The following is a 23,776-nucleotide window of genomic DNA, read 5'->3' as shown; positions in this document are numbered from 1 at the left end:
AGCACACCTTCACGGTAAAGCACGTGAGCATTGCTTGCTTGGTGTTCGGTCTGCGGAGGGCATGTAGTGTCATGCCAAAGGACAACACCCAAATGGCTGCAGCTTGCATCATCACACCTCGTGCCCCAGCCCCCATAGGAGGGAGCTACCTGATTCACAGACACAAATGGGGAGGAAAGACTGGAGGAAGACTAAGCACTTTGGGGCGGTCTCCCAGAAAGATTGCCCGGCTGACCCTGAGGTCATCGACCCTCAGTCTGGGAAGACATCCCTTGAGAGGATAGTGGTCCCAGGCTCATCATGTAGACACGGAATTTGGAGCCAAGCCTAGGGCTCACTATTGCTGTTAAAAGTGAGAATGCGCAGGCGATGCCCCGTTTCCCCTGAACCCCACGTAGAGTCATTTTTTGCTTGTTTCTGCTTTTTTTTTTGTTCTTCCCCCACCCACAGTGATAGTGTCTTTTTGCTCAACAAAGTCAAGCAGCTTTATTTTCTATTTCAAAACAGCAGAGTTGGCTTTGCTGTGTTTCACCTGGTGTTCCTGTCTTGGGAGTGTCTGATGGGGGCAGTATCAGATGGTCTTGGGGTTTTTTTTCCTGTTTACTCCTTTCATTTAAATAAAGTAGAGAGTTCTTTTTTGGCCCAGAGGTCTGTGACCAGTGGTGTTCTGCTGGTATTGGGTCTGTTGTTTGTCATATATAGATGACTTGGATGACAACATAGAAAGTATGGTTATTAAGTTTGTGAATTAGATTAAAACTGGTTGCATAGTAGACAGTGATGATTATCTAAGATTACAAAGGGATCTTGATTAATTGAGCCTCTGGGCAGAGGAGGAGTACATGGAATTCAATTCCAATAAATGTGAGTTGTTGTCTTTTGGTAAGACAAAGAAGGGCAGAACTCATACTGTTAATGTTAAGGGAGTACTGTGTACAGTTTTGGTCATCTTATTAAATTAGAGATGATGCAGAAAACATTTATAAACATTTATAGATTTTTAAGGAGAGGCTGGAACTTTCTTCACTGAAGGACAGGAGGTTGAAGGGTAACCTTAGAGGTTTATAAAACCATGAGGGGCATAGATACGGGGGAAAGCAAAAGGTCTTTTCCCTAGGATAGGGGATTCAAAAACCTGATGGCATAATTTTAAGGTGACAGGAGAAAAATTCAAAAGGGACCTGAGGGGCAGATTTTTCATATAAAGAGTGGATCATATGTGGAATGAACTGCCAGAGGAAATGGTAGATGTAGGTACAGTTACTACTTTCAGAAGACATTTTGATAGATGCATGAATAGGAAAGGTAAGAGGGATATGGGGCAAATGCATGCGAATGTGACTAGTTAAGATTGAGAATCTTGGTTAGCGTGGGCAAGTTGTACTAAAGAGTCTGTTTCCATGCTGTATGATTACGTTGGCAACTCCCTGCTGCTACTTCTGACATACCCTTTTACATTCCTCGTGAACAAAGAGTGTAATCCTGTCTTCATGGTAGCCACAGAATGAGGAACAAGCTTTCACTGAGCCTGCAAATTGTCATGGAAAACAATGCTGCTGATAACATCATGCTGCACATGTTGCTCTGTGGTTTTGCAGAGACAGGACAATTTCAGGGATGGTGACTGAAGAATCAATGCTTTTGAGTGCAGAATATAGTTATGTCAGGTTCCTGCTTGACATGTCAGAAGTAGAAGACCTGTGTGATTGACTAGTACACAACTGACAGCAAGGGAGACTTTATGGAGTTGACTGTGCTAGGTTATAGTTCGTAGTGCTGGAGCCTAGGTTGATGCCAGGTGTCCATAAAGTTTTTTTTTGAGATCATGGAGTGAACTATAATGACCAACGTCACTGCTTCCATTCCAGCACGAGCATCATGAGAGTGTTGCAATGAACATTCAGACTCCTGTGATCATGGCTCTGGATATCAGATCGCAAAATAAAAGATCTTGAACAGTTCTCCCTAATGGAACTCTGCAGTTCAGGGCTACAGCTGCGAACCTTTCACCCCCTCCTTCTGCTCTGCACAGTCTATGCTCATTCGCCCAGTCATGCCCAATACCCAAATCCTGTTCAATACAAAAACGAAGCCTTCCTAGGTCCTCCATGCCCAGGAGCAACCAGTTTATGCAGCATTTTTGAAATCAAACAAAAAGAAGCACCTGCAGATTTTTGCACTTTTTAAAAAAACTATTTAGAAAAACAAATTAAAACAGCCAGAAGAATTCTGTGAAACTTAATTATTCTGTGAAAGTGCAGGCGAATAGAAGCATTAGTACTCCCTGCTGTTTAACATGTGTTCAACTACAAAGGATATTGACTAGAGCTAGAGCTGCTAAATTGAAGTGCTGACAGCAATTCAGCAGTGCATGCTGATTCAAGATCTTTCTGCCCTTTATCCACTATAGCCAATAGTACATGAAGGGCCATAAGCACCTCTCTTTTGGTCACTGTAGTTCTGCAAGTCATGGTCATTTTTCACACTGCAGATGCTGTAAATCAGAAACAAAAACAAATTGCTGGAAAAGCTCAACAGGTCTGGCAGCAAATGGAGAGAAAGCATTCTGAGTCAAGCGAGGAAGGGTCACACGACCTGAAACGTTAACTGATTTCTCCCCACTGTCATTCTTCCTGCTATCCAGCTTCAGATGCCTTCTATACATAGTTCTTTTCTTACCTAGTCTGGCTTTTCCCAATGTCTCAACTTTCATTGTGTTCAGTACAGGATTGGATTGCCTTTTTTTAGTAGTCATACTTTCACAATTAGTGATTGCTTAATTTGGTTAAAAAAGCCAGGAGATTCTGACACCCTGATCTTTCTGCAAACAACTTCATTGGTTTGTTATTCTGCATAGTTGATCTAAGAACCCAAGAATGGAGTACTGCATCCTTGAGTCCAAGAGTTGGGACTTAAAATGAAGACTATTTGATCTTTTGAGATGTGCTGCTGTCCTTTACATTCTAATGAGAATTTGTTATGCACTTCCCATACTTTCACCAAAATGGCATCTCACACAATTCACCACTGAGGTGCGCATATTGAATAATATTTTCATACCCAATTGACACTCAACTAGTAGTCACAATCAAACTTTATTTCATATTCAGAGGTTTGGAATACCTTCCCTAAAATGCATAACCTAAAAACTGAAGAAACAGCCAGAGATAAAGAAAACTGGAAAAGCCAGAATTGAAACAATGCAGAGATCTCCGTTCTGATGCTGGGAAAAAAAAAGAGCAGGATAGAATGGGCAGAGCTTTGGGATGGGGGTGGTTGAGAAATGCAAACAAAGACAAGAACATTAAAATGGAGAACTTTAGACTATAAATCAGTATAGGTCAGTAAGCACAAGGGTGATGAATGAGTAAGAGCCAAGTTAAGAATCTGAACACAAAAAGTGTTGAATATGCTTTTGGAACTGCAAGATGGGAGACCAAAAGGGATAGTCACATCTCGGGTTTTTAAAAAAAGCATGGATAAGCATTTTAGCATCAAGGAAGTTGAAACAGAACAGAGACAGTCATTACCATGGTGGTGTCCTGCTGATGGAGAGCATTTGGGATTGTAAGGCAATGTTCATGGGAAGGAAAGGCAACAGTTTGCAAATAAAATTTTAACATAACCGAACCATAGGTTTCTATGATAAATATTTTGTTAGTCCTCCATAATCATTAAGTACATTTCCACACTTTCTAGCATCTCCTCTAACAAGTTCCAACACCAGAATATTATTCTCCCTCTGCTTGTCCAATGCTGCAGTAATTGGGAAGCAAACATGGCGTCATGGCAGATGCTGTTTGTTCCAACCCGCACAAGTTGCATCATATTTGAACAATTAAGACAAAAGGATAAAGGTATGCAGTTTGGAGAAATAGGATTTAGAAAATAAAGGACGTGAAGATTCGCAAGGAAGAATTTACTGCCACCACAACACTTAAAGAACGTGCATCAACTGAGCAGTCCTCTTCTGGTCTTTAGCTGGGTTCCAACTTTTGGGAGAGTGATATCTCCACATGCATAGCAAACAAACCAAAACATAATACACAACAACAAAATTAGAAACTTTGCATATAACAGCAAGTTCAAAGCCTTTTTTTGGTGAACTGTACACTTGTTTTATTAACTGTCAAGATTTCAAAACATTTTAAAATTAATATAATACAAGCTTGTTACAAGAAATAACTACAGCCATTAAGACACCAGCTACTCACCAATTCTTGAAACCTCAGAAATCCAGGTAACAGGTTTGAATCCATTTCCCTCAAACGTTCTGCTTTATCCAACACCTTGAATTAAGGCAGTAACTTCATTTAGCATTTACACAAAACATTTAGCCTACATCAATACAAATCACATATGCATCTTCCACCGTTATTTTATTCAAAAGTACACAATTTAAAAACTTTCATAAACATATACTATTCTTCCTATGGTTAGCTTAAAATTTTGTAACAGTATCTACCTGGGAGTAGCTACTGATTCCTAAAAGTCACATACAAGTCCCAGGAAATCCATCACCTGCATCCTCAGGTAATAAAAGCAGCTATGCGACAGAAGAAGCATTGCTTAACAATGTTTGAAAATTCTTGACATTCCGAAAAAAAAGCTACTGAAGTCTAAAATAGAAACATAACCCCATACTCAAGAGAAAGAGTCACTTTCTTGAGATAGCAAGTACAAGCCATGCATTGGCATGAGCACAGAGCTTTACAGCAGCTGTGTGGCTACGCAACTTTGACAAAAAAAACCTTTGACGATGGGGCTCAAAAGGGTGGACACTAAGAAAATGTTTTGTGGACTCCAGAAGTAGGGAACACAGTTGAAAATGAAGAGCTCACTCCTTTATAATAGGAGAGGAGATTTCTTTCTTCCACAGGGACTGAGAGTCTGTGGAAGTAGTTTCTCACTGGAGGTTGAAGCATGACATAGATTCAAGGCAGATTTGGATAGATTTTTGAAAGACAAGGGAGTCAAGAATGATAGAAGACAGGAAAGTGGAGCTGAGACAACAACAGATCAGCCTTTACCATATCTTATGGCAAAGCAGGTTGAAAGGGCCAAAGGCTGTTGTGACACAACAGTAGTCACCTTACCACTGAACCAGGAGGCCCAGGTGAAATTTCACCTGCTCCAGAGATATGTAAAAACATCTTTAAACAGACTGTTCAAAAATATCTACTACGCCATCCTCTTAAGAGTCTTCACTGTGGCTGCAAAATCTGGGTGACCTATCACCAACAAAGAATGCCTAATCCATAGAGTCAATGCTGCCTATGGAAGATTCTGTATGTGTCAATTGGATGGATCATCATATAAACACCAGCATCCTCCAAGGAGGAGGTAACTTAAGCATGGAGGCAACTATTTTCAAACCAAAGCTGCTCTGGACATGCTGTCACAAAGCTGGTTTATTTTTTTCCAAAAGCTGTGTCCTTGATTTGTTCAGAAGGGCAATAGACCGCGCTCTATTTGATTAGACTGGTTTGGTACAAAGATTAAAGGGTTTTGAGAAGCCTTTTTGTTTATATGTAAACAGATGAGACCTCTGGCCAAAGTGGTCATGTTTTAGAAGTGATCTGTATAAAGAAAGGGGAAATGGTCAGCTGTCTAGCTGAGCTGAGCAGTTTAGTTCAGTTCAGGACTGGTTGGGAGTTCAACAGTGAGCTGTGTGGAAACTCTCTTCTGCCCTTCTAATTTCAACCTGTAAGCATCTGACCTTTTGTTTGCACTGTGTTTTAAAGGGGGCTTGCTTATTGGGACTGTTGTGCATATTCAGAACAGCATACTTAAGTCTAGTTTGGATAGTCTGAGTTCTGTATGGATCTTTATTCTGTTCTTCAAGTTTCATTGTGTAATTTTGTGAATACATTTTGTCTGTTTTTAAACCTGGTAGTCAACGTAATCCGGGTAATTTTCACTGTAAACTAAGCGAAACAAATTGCAAAGTTATGGTCCGGGTTGTCTGCTCAAGAATGTTTTAAGTGGTCTGGCCTAGTCAATAACAATGTCAATGCAGCAGAATTGCTAACACTGACTTTGAAAAACGTGGTGCTGGAAAAACACAGCAGGCCAGGCAGCATCCAAGAAGCAGGAGAATCGACGTTTTGGGCATAAGCCCTTCTTCAGGAATGAGGCTGGTGTGCCAAGCGGGCTGAGGGAATTTGGGGGACGGTCACTGGGAATACGATAGTTGGAAGGAGGTGAGGGTGATAGGTTGGAGAGGGGGTTGGGGCGGAGAGGTCGGGAAGAAGATTGCAGGTCAAGAGGGCAATACTGAATCCGAGGGTTGGGACTGAGATAAGGTGGGGGGAGGGAAAATGAGGGAGCAGGAGAAATCTACATTCATCCCATGTGGTTGGAGGGTTCCTAGGCGGAAGATGAGGCGCTCTTCCTCCAGATTTGATGTTGGCAAAACAAGAAATTCAAACTTTGTTCAGTTTTAGTGTCCTGGGCATAATTTAATTTCAACTGGTTAAATTTGAATTCTTGTCAAACCAGCAACTAAAACTCTGGTATCCATTTCACAGCCAAAGGTTGCGTATTTTCAATTTTCCAGTCCACTCTGGGACTGCCACCTAGTCATATACACAGGTGCTTGTAATCACTCGGTTCAAAATATCATTCTCTCTGAAAGGTCATTTACTGTATCCGCTGCACCCAATGTGGTCTCCTCTACATTGGGGAGACAGGCCAACTACTTGCGGAACGTTTCAGGGAACACCCGCACCAACCAACCCAACCGCACCGTGGCTCAACACTTTAGCTCCCCCTCCCACTCCGCCAATGACATGCAGGTCCTTGGCGTTCTCCATTGCCAGACCCTGGCCACACGATGCCTGGAGGAAGAGCGCCTCATCTTCTGCCTCGGAAGCCTCCAACAACACGGGACAAATGTAGATTTCTCCAGCTTCCACATTTCCCCTTCCCCCACCTTATCTCGGTCTCAACCCTCAGATTCAGCACCGCCTTCTTGATCTGCAATCTTCTTCCCGACCTCTCCGCCCCCACCCCCTCGCCAACCTATCACCCTCACCTCCTTCCACCTATCGTATTCCCAGCATCCCTCCCCCAAATTCCCTCCCCCCTACCTTTTATCTCAGCCCGCTTGGCACACCAGCCTCATTCCTGAAGAAGGGCTTATGCCAGAAACGTCGATTCTCCTGCTCCTTGGCTGCTGCCTGGCCTGCTGTGTTTTTCCAGCACCACATTTTTTCAACTCGGGTATTCCAGCATTTGCAGTCCTCACTTTCTCCTAACACCAACTTTCCAAAGTGCACTCTCGCCCAGTTCACGATTAGTGAAATGTCACAAGATAGCTAGCAACAATATTTCAAAAGTTACTCTGAAAACCTACTTGAAGATTGCACTTTTTCCAGCTGTTCAAGGGCAGTGTTCACAATGTCCATTGCTGCCTCACCAGGCAAGGCAGACTAAAGCAGCTGAAAGTGCAATAGCAGTAAGGTTTAGATTACTTTCAGTGTGGAAACAAGTCCACACCGATCCACCAAAGCGCAAATCACCCAGACCCATTCCCCCACATTTACCCTTTTACCTAACACTACGGACAATTTAGCCTCGCCAATTCACCTAACCTGCACATTTTTGGATTGTGGGAGGAAACTGGAGCACCCGGAGGAAACCCACACAGAAACGGGGAGAATGTGCAAACTCCACATAGAGAATCGCCTGAGGCAGGAATTGAACCCGGGTCTCTGGCACTGTGAGGAAGCGTGCCGCCCACTCAAGGTGCACAACCACTCGTTGCTAATCAGAGTGTGGTCAATCACATGACTGATTCGAAATTTTTTAAAAACTTGCTGTTTCTCTGTTAGCTATTTCAATTCCCTTTTCCACCTCCTTTAGCTTTCACTGATTATATCCCTTTCTTCTCCATGGGACTCCATGGCAAGCATCGACCTTATTCCAAGGGAGTTCTTTCATGAAAGAAAATAGGCTTCTTTCCAATGTTAGGTTATATACTTTAACAAATGATTAAAATAAACTACTAGATTGTGTAAGATTTTGAAAATGTAATTTTGATTCCTACCTCTTAAGAAAAGTGGTGTTATAAAGCTGAAGGATGTACTGTACATTTCAAAGAGAATGATATTCTGAACCGAGTGATTACAAGTACCTGTGTATTTGAATAGGTGGCAGTTCCAGAGTGGACTGGAAAATTGAAAATATGCAACCTTTGGCTGTGAAATGGATACCAGAGTTTTAGTTGCTTTTTTGACAAGAATTCAAGTTTAACCAGTTGAAATTAAATTATGCCCAGGACACTAAAACCGAACAGAGTTTGAATTTATTGTTTTGCCAACATCAAATCTATGAGATGATCCAATATTCAGGGTTTAAGAATGCAGATGTTTTCAAAACTGGTCACAGAGCAATAGAGAGAGGTACTGTTGAGAGAGAAACTGCTGGAGAGCCAATTGCCCATCTAACATCTTGCTCTCAAAAGAAATTAGAAAATACTATCAAAAGGGACCTTTTCATGTGAAACATACTCACTGTAAAAAGAAAGATGATCACCCAGCGAGATCAGCAGCAGGAAAAGTGAAGACAACAGAAAAGACAAAGACTGTGATTATAAGATTAAGCTAATGTAATTTTATTAAGTGTCTTATTGTTATAGAGTTGGAGTCAGAGAATAAACAATTAAGAGAAAGGGGGGCTTAGATTTGTGAATAGCTTCTTTTTGTTTAATGTTCGTGTTTATATAGAGTAAGAATAATCTTCTCAAAACTCGCTAATAGAATAAGAAAATAAATTATTACTTTCTTTAAATAGTGGAATTTAAGAGTTCTGTCGCTCATTTTAATGGATTATTAGGCAAGGCAAGGTTTTTAGGGTGTTTGGTTTAATTAACAGAAAAGATTCGCTTCTACGTCATAATAAGGGTATAAAGCACAGTCTATTCTTCTATAATGCAATAGTTGCATTTTTGTGCAACCTTGCATTATAGAAAATCGTGCAATAGAAACAACAGATCTTATGGGAAAAACAGGGTATGGGGCAGACTACCAAAAATCATAAAAACAGTAGTGAGTCTAACACAAACGATAGCACAGTCTAGGTAAATGTTAAAATCATATTTTAATGAAATAATACAATAAATTTAACACTTTAGCCTGAAAAACTGGAAAGTAATGTAAAGGGGCTTCTGAGTTTACTAAGTTACAGTACTGTATGAAGACAAGGGTTGAGGGTCGTCATCAGCATTACTTTCAAGTGCAGTTCTGAGTGCAGGGTTACAAAAAAAATTCTAGTCCTGAAGTGGATGGCTGTGGTTCATTGTTCCCAGACTGTTTCTTGGGGGTTGGCTTAAAAACAGCATCTAGTTTTTGCTGCTTTGCCATCTTCCTTCTTTCATAAAGAACTGTTCTTTAGGTGCCACATAAGACCATGCCACAAACTACTATCCTGTTGCATTCTGTACTGTACAATAAGAGCTGCAATTGCTTCTCAACTTCCCTCAGGATAGAAGACAAAAGTGGAAATCTTACTTGGTGCTGCATTCTGGGCTTCATGGTCTTCATTTCTAGCTTCTTTCAATTTCACCCACAACAAATTGTTGTTGATGAGCTGTGGAGAGGTCTTCACAATGGGACTCAAGCAGCTCCTAGACATCCTCATTCTCTACTTCTTCAAATCCAACTTGCTTTGCAAGAGCAACACAATGTTCTTTGATTGCTGGAAGCAGCTCAGATGGTTCAACGTCTTTAAAATCATGAAGAAAATCTGAGAGAAGCTTCTGCCAAACTGCATTCAAGCAGTCCTTACTGACATCACTCCAGGCCTCCAAAATGATGTCAATAGCATTCTTAATGTTAAAGCTCTTCCAAAATTAAAGAACACTGTCCTCATTATCCCCCTCAGTAGCTGCAATCGGCTTCCTGAATGTTTGCCTTAAAATAATATTTTTAAAGCTGCTATTGCACCCTGGTCCATGGATTGAACGACAGAGGTTATGTATGGAGGTAACAATAGCACTATGATGTTTTCAGAAAGCTCACCAATGCTGGGAGAATGGCTTGGTGCATTGTCCAGAATAAGGAGAATCTTGACATCTAAAGCTTTTCTCCTGCAATTTCTAAGAACATCCTCTGAAACATCAACATTAAAGGAAAAAGTCATCCAACCTCTTCTGCTAGCCATAAAGTAAATGTAAAGAGTGAACTAAAGGTAACCTTTCAAGGCTCACTCAACAATCCTTTGCAACTTAAAACATGGAGAGTATGCTTCATTTTTAGACATGTAGGTTCTGGATGGCATTCTCTTCCAGTATAAACTGGTATCATCCAAACTGAAGATTTAATCGAAGGTGTAGCCTTCTAAAATCACAAAATAGCCAAGAGGAATCCAGGTTTTAAAAAAACCATTCCCCAATTCAGCTGCATTACAGCCAAATCTCATTGACGAAATGCACGTTATAGGAGAAAGACCTGTAGTGTTGTTACATCTAAAATTATGATCTTCAATTACTAGATATGCCTTATATTTAGTGATATTTCCTTTGGAGAAACATAGACTCGGGGGAATTACAGATGTTAGTTTTTAAGATTAAGTTTTACCTGAAATGGATAGAATCACTAGAAACAAATGGAACCAAGTGTACATGGTTTTAAAAGAGACAAACATTCACATTAGATACCAGGAAGCACCTCCTTCCTTACAAACATCTAAGTCGGAGGGGGAAGTAAACATTAATAACCTCGTCTCACCCTCTCTTGATATGTCAAATTATTCTTTGACTAAGCAACTCTACATTCTATGATGTGAAAACATCTGCTGCCAAACACAACGAATATTGAATTTCTCAATAACTCAGTAATAAACTGATTTGCAAAGATCAACAAAGTCTCGCAATCAATTCTGTAAACCTGCACTGAGTTAGCTCTCTGGCAAACAGATGCAATTAACACCACAGCTTCATAAAATATCATGAGGAACGCAAAAGATAAACCAGTACTTTGACTCCTTTATTAGTAGTGTAAAATCCTTGATTGAATCAGATGAGTAGACAGCAAGTGAGGGAAAATTTGAATCAGCTTCCAATTAACTCCTTGGCATAATCACCTGCAACACTCAGAAAACATGAGGAATGCATATTAAAAGAGCGTGAAACTACATCTGATAAGGGGAAACATGAGTGGAAAAGGAAGCCTGTCTTTTAATAAGATTACTAGTTTTGGTTTACAACCAAGCTAACCTCAATAGTATAACACAGAGCTGATCAACCAGTGCCAACTATTTGGTAAAGCTGTCATATTGCACTTTGTTGTTCTATGACTCTCAATGCTAATTTTAAAAAGAAGTTTGTGTAATTTCATAATCATTTACTTACAATGTAGACAGTTTGATTGTGCAAATTCTGCTTGTGGACCACTTGCTTATAAAGTAGAACAAAGTCATTGAATGTGTTAGACTGAAGACATGAAGTATATTCATTCTTGAGGGATAGCGAATGACCCTGCAGCTGATTAAGTATTTGTTCAAAAAGCATCTTTGAAGAAAAACATTCCACACAGTTCACAATCACATGAGGAAACTGCAAAGAGACAAAACACAATAAATTAACCACAACACAAGCAGAAAAAAAGCTGCAAGTACTCCTAATGTCTTATTTCTTGTATTGTGATATAGATATTGAGCCTTAATACATTACAAAGACTGTGTCAACATTTGGGGCTGGGTTTTTCTTTTTCTGCCTTTACAAGTTCAGTTACAAACAAACAATCTGCAACACCAACCCAGTTTACCAAGTTAGGAGATTGGGCATTTAACCAAAAGATCTTTTAATAAGCCTTTTCCCTCCATGTAGAATATTTGAGCCTCATTGTCACTATCATTCCAAATCTAACACCATCTTTCTTTAATATGTAAATCCCAGGACTTTTTCCAAGTCACATTCTCAAGATAACTTAAGATTTTATTTAAAAAGTGACATCTCAGCACAAACAATGTATTAAAGGTCTGAGGTTGGAGTCTGTCTGTATCCCAATCTTGATTGAGACTAGTTCTATTCCCAAAGTAGGAATTTATAAAATATTATATGGATTGACTGCCTACATATTAATGAACCAAAACCTGCAACTCACTATAAAAAATGCATTCGCTTAACAGTAAATGGGTTGACTTAACACTAATCTAGGTTTGTTCAATATATCATTTCAGTTGCACGACACTGATCTTTTGCTATAAATTCTGTGTCTTATGATCTCCACAGCTACCTGGGATGAAGGAGCAGCACTCCAAAAGCTAATACTTCTAAATAAACCTGTTGAACTATAACTTGGTGTTGTGTGGTTTTTAAACTTTGTCCACCCCAGTCCAACACTGGCTCCTCCACACACAAAAAAAGAAACTCCCAAAAAAAAAATGGGATCCGAGTGTTCTCGAGCATGAAGCAGAAAGTTAGCCTGCAGGTGCAACAAGTAATTAAATGTAAGAAAGTGTGAAGTGATAGAGGCAGATACAATAACATTTAAAAAAGGCAACTGGATAGGTATATGAATAGGAAGGGTTTTTGGAATATAGACCAAATGTCAGCAAATGGGACTAGGTCAGATTGGGACGTCTGGTCAGCATGGACAAGTTGGATCAAAGGGCCGTTTCCATGCTGTATGTCTATTGTTATCCCATTTTCTCACTGATGTACCTGGTTAAAAGGAAATTCCAATGCTTGGAATATAATGGCTAATGACCTAAACCACCAAGCAGTAACTAACATCTAATTTCTTTTAAGTAGTATCTTACAGATAGAAAGCAGCAAATAATTTCAGTACAATACTTTCAGGCAATAAAAATAGCTCTCATCTGAAAATTAACTTTCATTTGCCAATCTACTTTGGTGCTCAACCTACTATAATGATCATTTTGCAGGAAATAGAATCCAATTGAAGTCCTTTCAAAAGGAGTGAACCAAAGACGGCTTTGCCCATTAGTTTTATGCAAATTATCTCCCCTTGCAAAAAAAATGCTGAACTTACAGAAAAAAATTGAGGGAAGAACTTGGAACATCACTCTAGATGTTGTCTTACCAATAGACAATAGGTGCGGGAGTAGGCCATTCTGCCCTTTGAGCCTGCACCACCATTCAATATGATCATGGTTGATCATCCTTAATCAGTATCCTGTTCCTGCCTTATCTCCATAACCCTTGATTCCATGATCCTTGAGAGCTCTATCCAACCAGTGGCCTGTATGAGTGAAGTATAACCTCTGGATTTTTGGATTCAATTCTCCTCAAAATAAACGGTAACATCCTATTAATTTTCTTAATTAATTACTGTACCTGGCTACTTGGGCACCCAGAATCTGTAATATATTACTTAGATAATAATTCCTTTTAATTGTGTGCCAAAGGGGGCAATTTCACAATTACCTACATTATACAGTCTTTTCTGCTATGACACAGTAGTTGCAATCTTGTGCAACCTTGCACTATAGAAAAATCACGCAATAAAAATAATGGCTTATGAAAAAAATATAGGGTTGGGGCAGACCACTAACATTACTCAAAATCGAAACAAATATAGTAGCTTCCCGAACACAAACGGTAGCATAGTTTAAATAAATGTTTATTTCAAACTTTAATGAAATATTAAAGTAAATTTAACACATTACCTTGAAAATAACTTGATTGGGAGAGGGGACTGGTTTTGAGATTACAGAGTTAATAAGACAGGGGCTGAGGGTCATCATCAAATTACTTTCAGGGTTAGGACAAAAAAAAAGTTAATCCAGAAGTGGATGGCTGTGGTTCAATGCCTTCTGGTGGTTTTTGTCAGTTGGCTTTAAAAAGGCATCTTGTTTTTGCTGCTTTGCCATATTTCTTCTTTTAAGCAGCTGGTCACAGAATGCCAAAGCAGGCTTTATTTCACGAACTGCTATCCTGCTGCTTTCTGCATTGTAATCATTGGCTAAGAGCTGCAACTCCATCTCAACTTCCCTCAGGATAGAAGACAAAAGAAAAGTAAATATCTTGTGATGTGCTGCATCCTGGACTTCAGTCTTCATTCTCTTGTTTCAAATTCACCCACAGCAATAATTTGTTGTGGATCATCTGTGCAGAGGTTTTTATAATGGGAGTCAAAGAGCTCTTCACCATCCTCACTCTCCACTTCAAATCATCTCAAAAAGCACTAGAAATTTGAACTATTGGCTCCTTGATGCTCTCCCAAATTGGTTGACTCTTGAGGCAAATTCCACCCGTCCAGTAATATTGAAGGCTTTATTGCGTTCACCTCTCCTTTCTTCAACCTCAATTTACACGAATAATGTAATTGTTTTGTCCAGTCTTAAAATTTGGTTTTAATTTAAACACCACTTTGGCTTTCAGTCATTTTGTACTAAGGCACAATTGGGTGGCGAGTCATATTTTCCCCCCATCTTTAGTGGATAGTGCCTTTTCTGGTTGGACTAAGTTAGGAATAAAAACTGTGAAAGACTTACATGCTGATAACGTTTTTGCATCTCATCAACAATTAGATAAGATGCTAAAAAGGTACTTCTTTAGTGGGTTCCAAGTTTGCAGTTTTGTCCATAGTTTATTTCAAGTTTTCCCCATCTTTCCTAATTTTGACATCTTTCTAGGACTGCTTTCTTCATTAAAGGGAGCTATTCCAGCTATTTATTCAAACATTCATAAAGTATGCTCAGATTCTCTTGATTTCATTAAAACTATCTGGGAGGCAGATCTGGAAGAGGTAATTCCAGGTAATGTGTGGGATGAGATTTTACAAAGGGTGCACTGTACAAAACATTGCTTTATTCAAAACAAGATTCTACATTGTGCCCACTACACCAAAGCAGACTTGCAAAATACTTGAGGAGGTGTCTTTGTCCTGTGATCAGTGTCAACAAACCCAAGCAAATTATATGTTCATCATTTGGCTTCGCCCTTCTTTCAAGTAGATATTGATCTGATATTTTTGCCATCTGATCTAAGGTATCTGGTGAAAATCTTATTCCTAATGCTATTCGCGCTTTGTTTAGGGTGTCATCCTCTTTCTTTCTTCCTCTAAAAAAGACATGGTAGCATTCACTACCCTATTGGCCAGAAGACTGATATTGCTCGAATGGAAATGCCTAATTCCACCTCCTCATACACACTAGGTTAGAGATGTGTTATACTTTCTTAAATTAGAAAAGATTAGATTATCCTTATCTGGCTCCCCTAACAAATTTGAAAAATTTGGAACAGTTTTCTTTCATATGCTGAGGGTGTTATCTCTTTTTAATTGTTCCAGACGGATGTATCTTCTGTTGTGGCAATTTTTTTTCCCTTTCTCTTTTGTTAATAAATTAAACCAGCTGTAAGATAACTGCATTATATTGTGTGTTTTGTATAATTTATTATGGTTGCTTATCATTTTTTTCTTTACATTTTTGGAGGAGGTACATGCTATGGGGGAGGGTGGTTGGGATTTTGTTTACTGCTTGAGATTGCACCTTGTTTTGCTGTCATTGTTTGGAGAAAAATCAATTTAAAAAAAGCATTTCACAACAAAGCACACAAGTTAACTGGACACGTGATGCCAACGCAAAAACTCCGACGGCATAAAGCATTATATTCTTCCATGCACCGCAACACTTAAAGCATTGGGGATGAAATCACATGATAGCCAAAACCTGTATGCAAAAGTTTACATTTCATAAACAGCATTCATTCAATTGTGTTACAGCCAATTTGTATTGATAAAACATGCATAATAGGACTGTATGTAATTTGTTAGATCTTTATTCACTTACTCAACCTGTTCAAAAATCCAAAATTCAATCTAGCTTCAAAGTATTAGTTTCAGAAGTACATCTTTAATTACATAATTTCTCAATTTTCACCCAAAGAAAACAAAATGCATTCCATGAGCAACAATATTAATAATACTTTGCAAGGTCATAGATTTCACTTATAACAGGAAATGGATCGGTTTCATCATTTAATACTTTTACCAAATAACAGTGACTATGATGTAACATTAGTGTTTTAAGTAACATTATGATATATATAATCAGATCTCAAAATGTATTTTTAGAATGGACTGAAACTTTAAAACAAAAATATTTTGTAAATAATTAGCAGTCCTACTTATCTTGTACTAAAAAAATGTAAAACTTTTAGTTATGTTGTTACAAACATGCAGTGATAGTGGGAGCTGCTGCTTAAGCCAAATTAGACCAAATTATACAGATTAAAAAAAAGACATTAGATCCTTAAAAAGGGCTCAGTAGCCAAAACCAAAAGCACAAAATTAAAAACCAACAAAAATTCAAATTAAAAATGTTGGGAAAATAATAGTGCAGTCTAATTCCTGCATTGCCCAACCACCATTAAAAGGCTTTAGGCATGGACACCATAAAAGTCTACTCCAAGTCCCATGGACATAACTCAAGAAGAGAGAGACAATAAAGCCAAACAACCCTGCTCAACCAGCTGATGCTTATGGCCACTTTGCCAGAAAAAACTGTGACCAGGAAGTTAGATGACACCAGGTTATAGTCCAACTGGTTTATTTAAAACCACAAGCTTTAGGAGCACTGCTCCTTCATCAGGTGAAAGCACTCATTCAGTGGTCACAATGGTAAGACCATCATTTGCTTGTACCATCAGTTTATATATATTAAATCCAATGGTGGTATCCCAATTGACTCAGAAAATATGTTATCAATGGTTTGATTTGAAATCATCCTTATATTGCAGCTTTGGTATACAAATTCTGCGTCTCTCTTTCTCTCTCGGTTGCAGGGGACTTTTGGGTTACTAGTGAGTGAGTTAGAAGATTATGAAAACCCTCTTATTTATACTGCAAATATGACTTTCAAAACAAACAAAAGGAATATATTGACCACTGCACAACACTGTAAGCCATGATTCAGTTGCTAGTACTCACCTCAAGATTGTGAATTCCAAAGTTACACCTAGGGTTTAAGCATGAAAGTTAACTCTAAGGCTCCAATGTGACAATAAGGAGGAGTTACTGCTTCCAGGTGTGTTGGCTTTAAATACAGGACCAGTCTATCCTCTCAGGCAATGCAAATTTCCCATCTCAATTCTGAAGAACGGCTCGAACTTAACACTGGCATCTTAACCAATATTTACCATTGAAATAAACATTACAAAAAGATTCTCTGGCCATTAGCACAGTACTCTTCTAGGAGCCTGCAATTCAGAAACTGGCTGCCATGTTTCCAATGTTAAAGGAGTAAAAATACTTGGCTGTAAAGTACTTGGGGTTTCCCGTCAACATGAAAAGGTACTATTAAATCCAAGTGTTTCTCAAGGATCATTCGTGATATCATGGTGACACAGCTTCACCTATCTGCTTCATCTGTGCATCAGATAGTACAAGTCACATCAGCCAAATGCCAACTACAGTTCATTCATTAAGATTCCAGTCAAACTGGCCAGTGCATATTATACAAATTGTAGTTCCTAAAAACTTACACAAGCTTCCATACTTGGGTGATGTGATATTTAACATATTTGTATACATTTGTGATAGCTTGAGCAAACAAGTGAGCACTTATTTTGATCCTTACAGACACCGATTCTGACTTTGTTGCACAATGCAGAAAGATATCATAGTTCAAATATCTGCAAGAGAAACAATATGACTTGCAAATGGAACACTGCTTGCAATGAGGAAATAGCAGAAAGTTCAGATAATCACAATTAAATCTAAATGAAATAACTTTACTTCAAAGAAAAACTGTTCCTAATTTCTATTGCAATATACATAAAAAGGGAAACGCAAGGCACAATAAATCTATTCCAGTCAGACAAGATTTATAAATGCCTTTTGCAACTTATTAGGTCTTCTTTATTTATCAAATAAATTAGAATCATTGAAATCTGAATGGAGGTGATATGGACAAACAACTGCTTTTTAGTTATCATTCTTTCAGATGGGAAAAATGGGTCAGATCTTTCAATACTTGTTAGTTTATCCTACAGTCAGTCAGTATGAAGTGGGCTTTATTATGTAAAAAAAAGAGACAAGACAGTAAAGATATTTTGCCCATCTCTCAAAGGGCTATACTAGCAAAATAATCAATGCTCAGATATCTGCTGGAGAAAAACAGCAACTTCACTTTTTTCAAAAAAAAGTTTTTAAAATAAAATTCCAGTAAACCAACAACGCTACTTAATAAAGGAGGAAAAATAATGGAACAATACAAACAGAACAGAGCTATACTCCTGCATATAAAACAAAATAAACAAATAAGAATAATCAATAAATAATTTGAACAGATCAGTGTAATAAAAGAATAGCTCTTGATCTTAGAAAGTGTTAAATATTACTCATTTATTCAAAATTCTTCCTCTTAGAGTACCAGATATGCTAAATCAAATTATCATGGCTATACAAAAGCCCTAATTAGAGTGGCAGGCAAGTCTGCATCAAGGTAATCCAAAAAGGGCTGCCATATCTTCTAAAAATTCAGATTTTTAGTGCATCCAGAGGGATATGTGCAAAAAAAATCCAGAGGGATATGCCCCATGACTAACTTACGCCAACCCGACAGACCCAGAGGGTTTTCAGACACCCTAACACTATTTTTCTTCACAGAAAAAAAGAGAGGATGAGGTTGTAGGTTTTCTCACTGAGCTGTAGGTTTGGTATCCAGATGTGTCATTACCTGTCTAGGTAACATCATCAGTGGCGACCTCCAAGTGAAGCGAAGCTGTTGTCTCCTGCTTTCTATTTATAGGTTTGTCCTGGATGGGGTTCCTGGGGTTTGTGGTGATGTCATTTCCTGTTCATTTTCTGAGGTGTTGATAGATGGTATCTAGATCTGTGTGTTTGTTTATGGCATTGTGGTTGGAGTGCCAGGCCTCTAGGAATTCTCTGGCATGTCTTTGCTTAGCCTGTTCCAGGATAGATCTGTTGTCCCAGTCGAAATGATGGTTTTTTTTCATCCGTGTGTAGGGCTATGAGGGAGAGGGGGTAGTGTCTTGTTTGTGTACCCTGGTGGCTAACTTTCTTCCTGTTTGTCCTATATAGTGTTTGTGGCAGTCCTTGCATGGAATTTTGTAGATGACGTTGGTTTTGTCCATGGGTTGTACTGGGTCTTTTAAGTTTGTTAGTTTTTGTTTGAGTGTTGATGGGTTTGTGTGCTACTAGGATTCCGAGGGGTCTCAGTAGTCTGGCTGTTATTTCTGAACCTTCTTTGATGTACGGTAAGGTGGTTAGGGTTTCTGGCTGTGTTTGGTCTGCTTGTCCCTGAGGAATCTGCGGACTGTATTTTTTGAGTATTCGTTCTTCTTGAATACGTTGTATTGGTGGTTCTCCTCTGTTTTCCAAAGTTCGTCTGTGCGGCAGTGTGGATGGTGGCTCGTTGGAATAGTGTTCTGATACGGCTTCCTTTGTGTGTGTTGGGATGGTTGCTGGTGTAGTTAAGTATTTGGTCAGTGTTTGTCGGTTTTCTGTATACGCAGGTTTGTAGTTCTCTGTTGTCCTTTCTTCCGACTGTGACGTCCAGGAATGCGAGTTTGTTTTTGGTTTCTTCCTCCTTGGTGAACTTTATGCCTGTGAGGGTGTTGTTGATGATTTTAAATGTCTCTTCTATCTTGTTTCGTTTTGTGATGACGAAGGTGTCATCTCTGTAGCGGACTCAGATTTTTGGTTTGATGGTTGGTAGGGCTATTTGTTCTAGTCTTTGCATTATTGCTTCTGCTATGAATCCTGATAGCGGAGATATCCAAATATTTACACTTGGGATATACTGAGGATACTTCCGCCTTAAATTTTGAGAGTCGATTGGTGCCAAATGGGTCCTATGAAGAATCTTTAACTGCATGACATGGGTCCTCTAACATTTTAAAATCTTCCTTGTGTTTTCACAAATGTCCTCCCATATCTCAGAGGATGCCCCAAACCCCAATTCTCTCTCCCAAACCTCACAAAGCCGCTCAATCTCATCTGAGGGGCCCCACCCCAATAGACAATAAAGATTGCTAATGGAGAGACTGCTTTTAGAATAAAGCACCCTCTTCTCTATATTGGATCCATAAGAGTCAGTTAAAATTATAGTTCCCTTTTGAATAAAATCCATAATCTGGAAAAAACGATAATGATCTTACTAGATAATCCATACTTACTAGTTATTTGATCAAAGGAGATCATTTTTTTCTCCCTCAAATAAGTCACCCAAACAGGAAACGCCTCAGCTGTATAGAGTTTAAACCCAGGATCCATTATCCCCGGCTTAAAACCCGGCATACCCGTTATAGGGGTGAGAAAAGCCACTTTGGATAAATTGCCCTCACTCTGCCACATTGTCCTCCACACTTTTATGGAATTAATAATGGATTACGACAGTATCCCGTAACTATTCTCGTTTTGCCTCAGAACAGCAAACTAATATAGGAGCATTTTGACTGAGAAGCCTCAATATCTAACCATATTGACGCCAGATCCTCACAGGCCCAGCCACTCAAAAGATAAAAGAGAGCTTAATTGGTGGCTTTTAACATTCGGGAATCCATTCCCCCCAATCTATGAGGCAGTTGCAATTTGGATAGCTTGATACAGGGCTGCCTGTGATGCCAAATAAAATATTTGCCTAGGAAAGATCAAAGGAAGCATTCGTATAAGGTATAACAAATGAGGAAGGACATTCATTTTAATAAGGGCTATTTGGCCTAACCAAGATATTGCAAGTTATCTTGGAAGGTCTTGCTTAATTCTGTCAAACAAGTGAACAAGATTAGCCTTGTATAACTGATCAAAGATGGGAGTAACAAAAATACCTAAATACAGAAAACTTCCCTGCGGCCATTTAAAGGAAAATGGCGATTCATCCTTGGCATCAGGTATCCTTCCAAGACCCACACTGGCGTAGCCTCCGATTTAGAAAAATCTTATAACCCAAAAAGGCGCCAAATGAATTAATATTTTGTATCAGATGAGGTACCGAAACCACAGGATTCGACAAAAACATAAAATCATCTACATACAACATGATCTTATGTGATTTTGATCCCACTTTTGCAGCAACTATGCTGGGATCCCTACATATAGCCTCTGCCAGTGGCTCAATCAACAATGTAAGATGCAATGGTGAAAGGGGACAACCTTGTTGACTGTCCCTACAAATATTAAAATTACTGGATCTCCCACCAATGGTGAGAACTGTGGCCAAAGGAACGCTCTAAAGGACCCTTACTCACCTAATACAGAGGAACCTCGACTATCCGAGTATCAATTATCCAAGTATCAGATTATCCAAAGGAGATCTCGAGTTCCCAATAAAAACATTACATCAAAGACGTGTTTCCAACACTGATTGCATCTTTTGTTTACAGTAATTAAACAGACACCATCTCCAAATGAATGACTGCCCGCCTTTTCTCTCCATACTTTTCCTGGAGTTCTACACAGGGGTGTACCCTAAAACCCCTTCCCCAGGTAACCTCTCCTACATTGTCCTGTACTGGGCAAAGGTGGGACCTGGCAGAACGTGCGTGCGCGTGCATGTGTCACATGCTAGTTGGAGACTCATCCCCCAGCAGCAGCAGTCTTGTTGTTGATGTCCAGTCTGTGCTGCTGTCTCATCTCTTGAAAGGGGAGCAGACTTAAAAAAAACTCCAAGCCCCAGTGGAAATGCATTTAATTGATTAACTGAATACTCGATTATCCAAACACAATAGTACCTGCCCATCTCAATCGTAAAGGCTTCACTTAAGCCAAACCATTCCAGTGTATAAAAAATGCTATGGCCACTCAACCCAATCAAATGCCTTCTCTGTATCTAGGAGATCACTAATCCCTGTGCTGACACGCTTCAAATCATATTAAGTCACCTCCTGACATTTATAAAGGGCTGCAGCTCCTCCAATAAACACATTTGGTCTTCCTTAACTATGGAAGACAAAACAGTTTCTAACCTTAATGCCAGAGTCTTGGACAAGATTTTAAAATCAGAGTTCAAAAGTGACATGGGCCTGTAGGAAGCACAATCCTTTCGGGTCTTCCCTTTAAGGATATGAGAGATGTTAGCCTCTCTTAAGGATGGCGGAAGGCAATTGTGACTGTATGAGTAATTGTAAATGTTAAGCATTAGTTCTGACAATATATTTATAAACCCTTTGTAGAATTCACCAAGACAACTGTCACGGCCAGGTGCCTTTCTGCTTTGAAGCTGCTTCACAACCTCCTTAACAAGGAGCTTTAAGGAAAGATGCCTGCTCAGAGGTTACACCTGAAAGATCCAGACACTTAAAAAAAAAAGGCAAAAGTGAGGACTGCAGATGCTGGAAATCAGAGTCTACATTAGAGTGGTGCTGGAAAATCACAGCCAGTCAGGCAGCATCCGAGGAGCAGGAAAATCGTCGTTTCAGGCAGAGGCCTTTCATCAGGAATTCCCGATGCCGCCTGACCGGCTGCGATTTTCCAGCACCACTGTAATACAGACTTTTAAAAAAATTCCATCTTAACCCACCCATCCTCACAATGTTCAGATTTATATAATTTGGAGTAAATTCTCTAAAATGCAGCATTGATCTTTTTAAAATTGCAGGTAAGAGTCCCAGTCCCTTTCCTGATTGAGGTAATGGATTGGCAGCGGTGGCGGGATGGTGGGGGGTTGGTGGTGGTGCAAGATATGCCAGGTACCTGCCTGGCCTATCACTATGCTCAAATAACCTTTGTTTTGCAAAAGCAAGTTCCTTCCTATCTCTCTGTAAGAGCACGGAATTCAAGGTAGACCAAAGTGGTGTAACCCGCTGCAGCTTACCCGCTGGTGGTCTATTAAAATATGCCTTTTCTGCTGCCTTCAGCTGTGCCTCGAACAAACATTGCTATTCTCCATTCTGGCGCTTCCGACTGGTAGAGGAAGAAATAATTATCCCCCTAACACAAACCAGTTTCCTTGAGAATAGCTGGGTTTACTGGCCATACCTGAATTAATGGCTAAGAAAACCTTAAATTCATTAGAGAAGTACTTAATGAGCTTACTGTTCTTAAGAATAAAGGGATCCATTTGCTAGTGTCGCGAACCTGTTATACTGCCCTTTATCTTAAACAAGTATACTGTTGCATGATCAGAAATAGTAATATTGCCAATTGTGCAGGACCTACCGAATCCAAGAATACCACGGGGGTTAGGAAGAGATCGATCCTAGTATGACATTGTGTGGATTAGAAAATAAACTCCCTACCCATGGGGTGCAGCCACCTCCAGGCATCAACCAGCTCTAATTCCACAGACAAGTCGACTAGTTGCTTAGATTGCAAGAAAAGTATCAGGGGACCTTTGGGCATTCTATCCACCATGGGATCCATAAGACAGTTAAAATCTCCCCCTATAATAATGTGCCACAATGCAAGGGTACTCAGTTTGGAAAATGCATCTACTAGGAATTTAAGAGGGTATGTCAGGGGACAATAAACATTCAAAATACCATACACTTCCTCATATGCCAAGACTTTAAGGACTACAAACTGCCCTTACTCTTTAATATGACTTAGTAGTTTAAACGAGAGGTTCTTCCTAACAAGTATGGTCATTCCCCTACTTCTTGTATTAAAAGACAAGAAATACACCCGATCAAATCCACCCGGCTGCAATTCCAAACACTCTCTCATTAATGTGCGTCTCCTGCAATAGAGCATTGAACATCCTCTCCTTTTTAAGGCAAGAGCGTATTTTTTCCTCTTAACTGGCGAATGGATCCCCTTAATGGTCCAGGTACATCATTTAAGCACACCACTAGCCATAACGCTCTGCAACAACATTTGAACTCCCAAGAGGAAGAACTCAA

At 39.4% G+C, this 23,776-nt stretch overlaps 1 protein-coding gene across 4 annotated transcripts in view; it reads right to left on the bottom strand.

The window, feature by feature from the left end:
• The window catches only part of orc5 (origin recognition complex, subunit 5), a 118,273-nt gene that overhangs the window by 75,789 nt on the left and 18,708 nt on the right, over positions 1-23,776 (bottom strand). For all 4 annotated transcript variants that reach the window (XM_060843153.1, XM_060843152.1, XM_060843154.1 and 1 more), the window contains 2 exons: positions 11,354-11,557; positions 4,215-4,289 (listed from right to left, as the gene is read on the bottom strand). In XM_060843153.1, coding sequence (XP_060699136.1) covers positions 4,215-4,289; positions 11,354-11,557 — 279 coding nt within the window. The remainder of the gene's footprint in view (positions 1-4,214; positions 4,290-11,353; positions 11,558-23,776) is intronic.

Source organism: Hemiscyllium ocellatum, chromosome 23 (genome assembly GCF_020745735.1).
Source record: "Hemiscyllium ocellatum isolate sHemOce1 chromosome 23, sHemOce1.pat.X.cur, whole genome shotgun sequence".
NCBI classification, from domain to species: domain Eukaryota; kingdom Metazoa; phylum Chordata; class Chondrichthyes; order Orectolobiformes; family Hemiscylliidae; genus Hemiscyllium; species Hemiscyllium ocellatum.
This window is presented reverse-complemented; position numbering and strand designations above follow the sequence as displayed.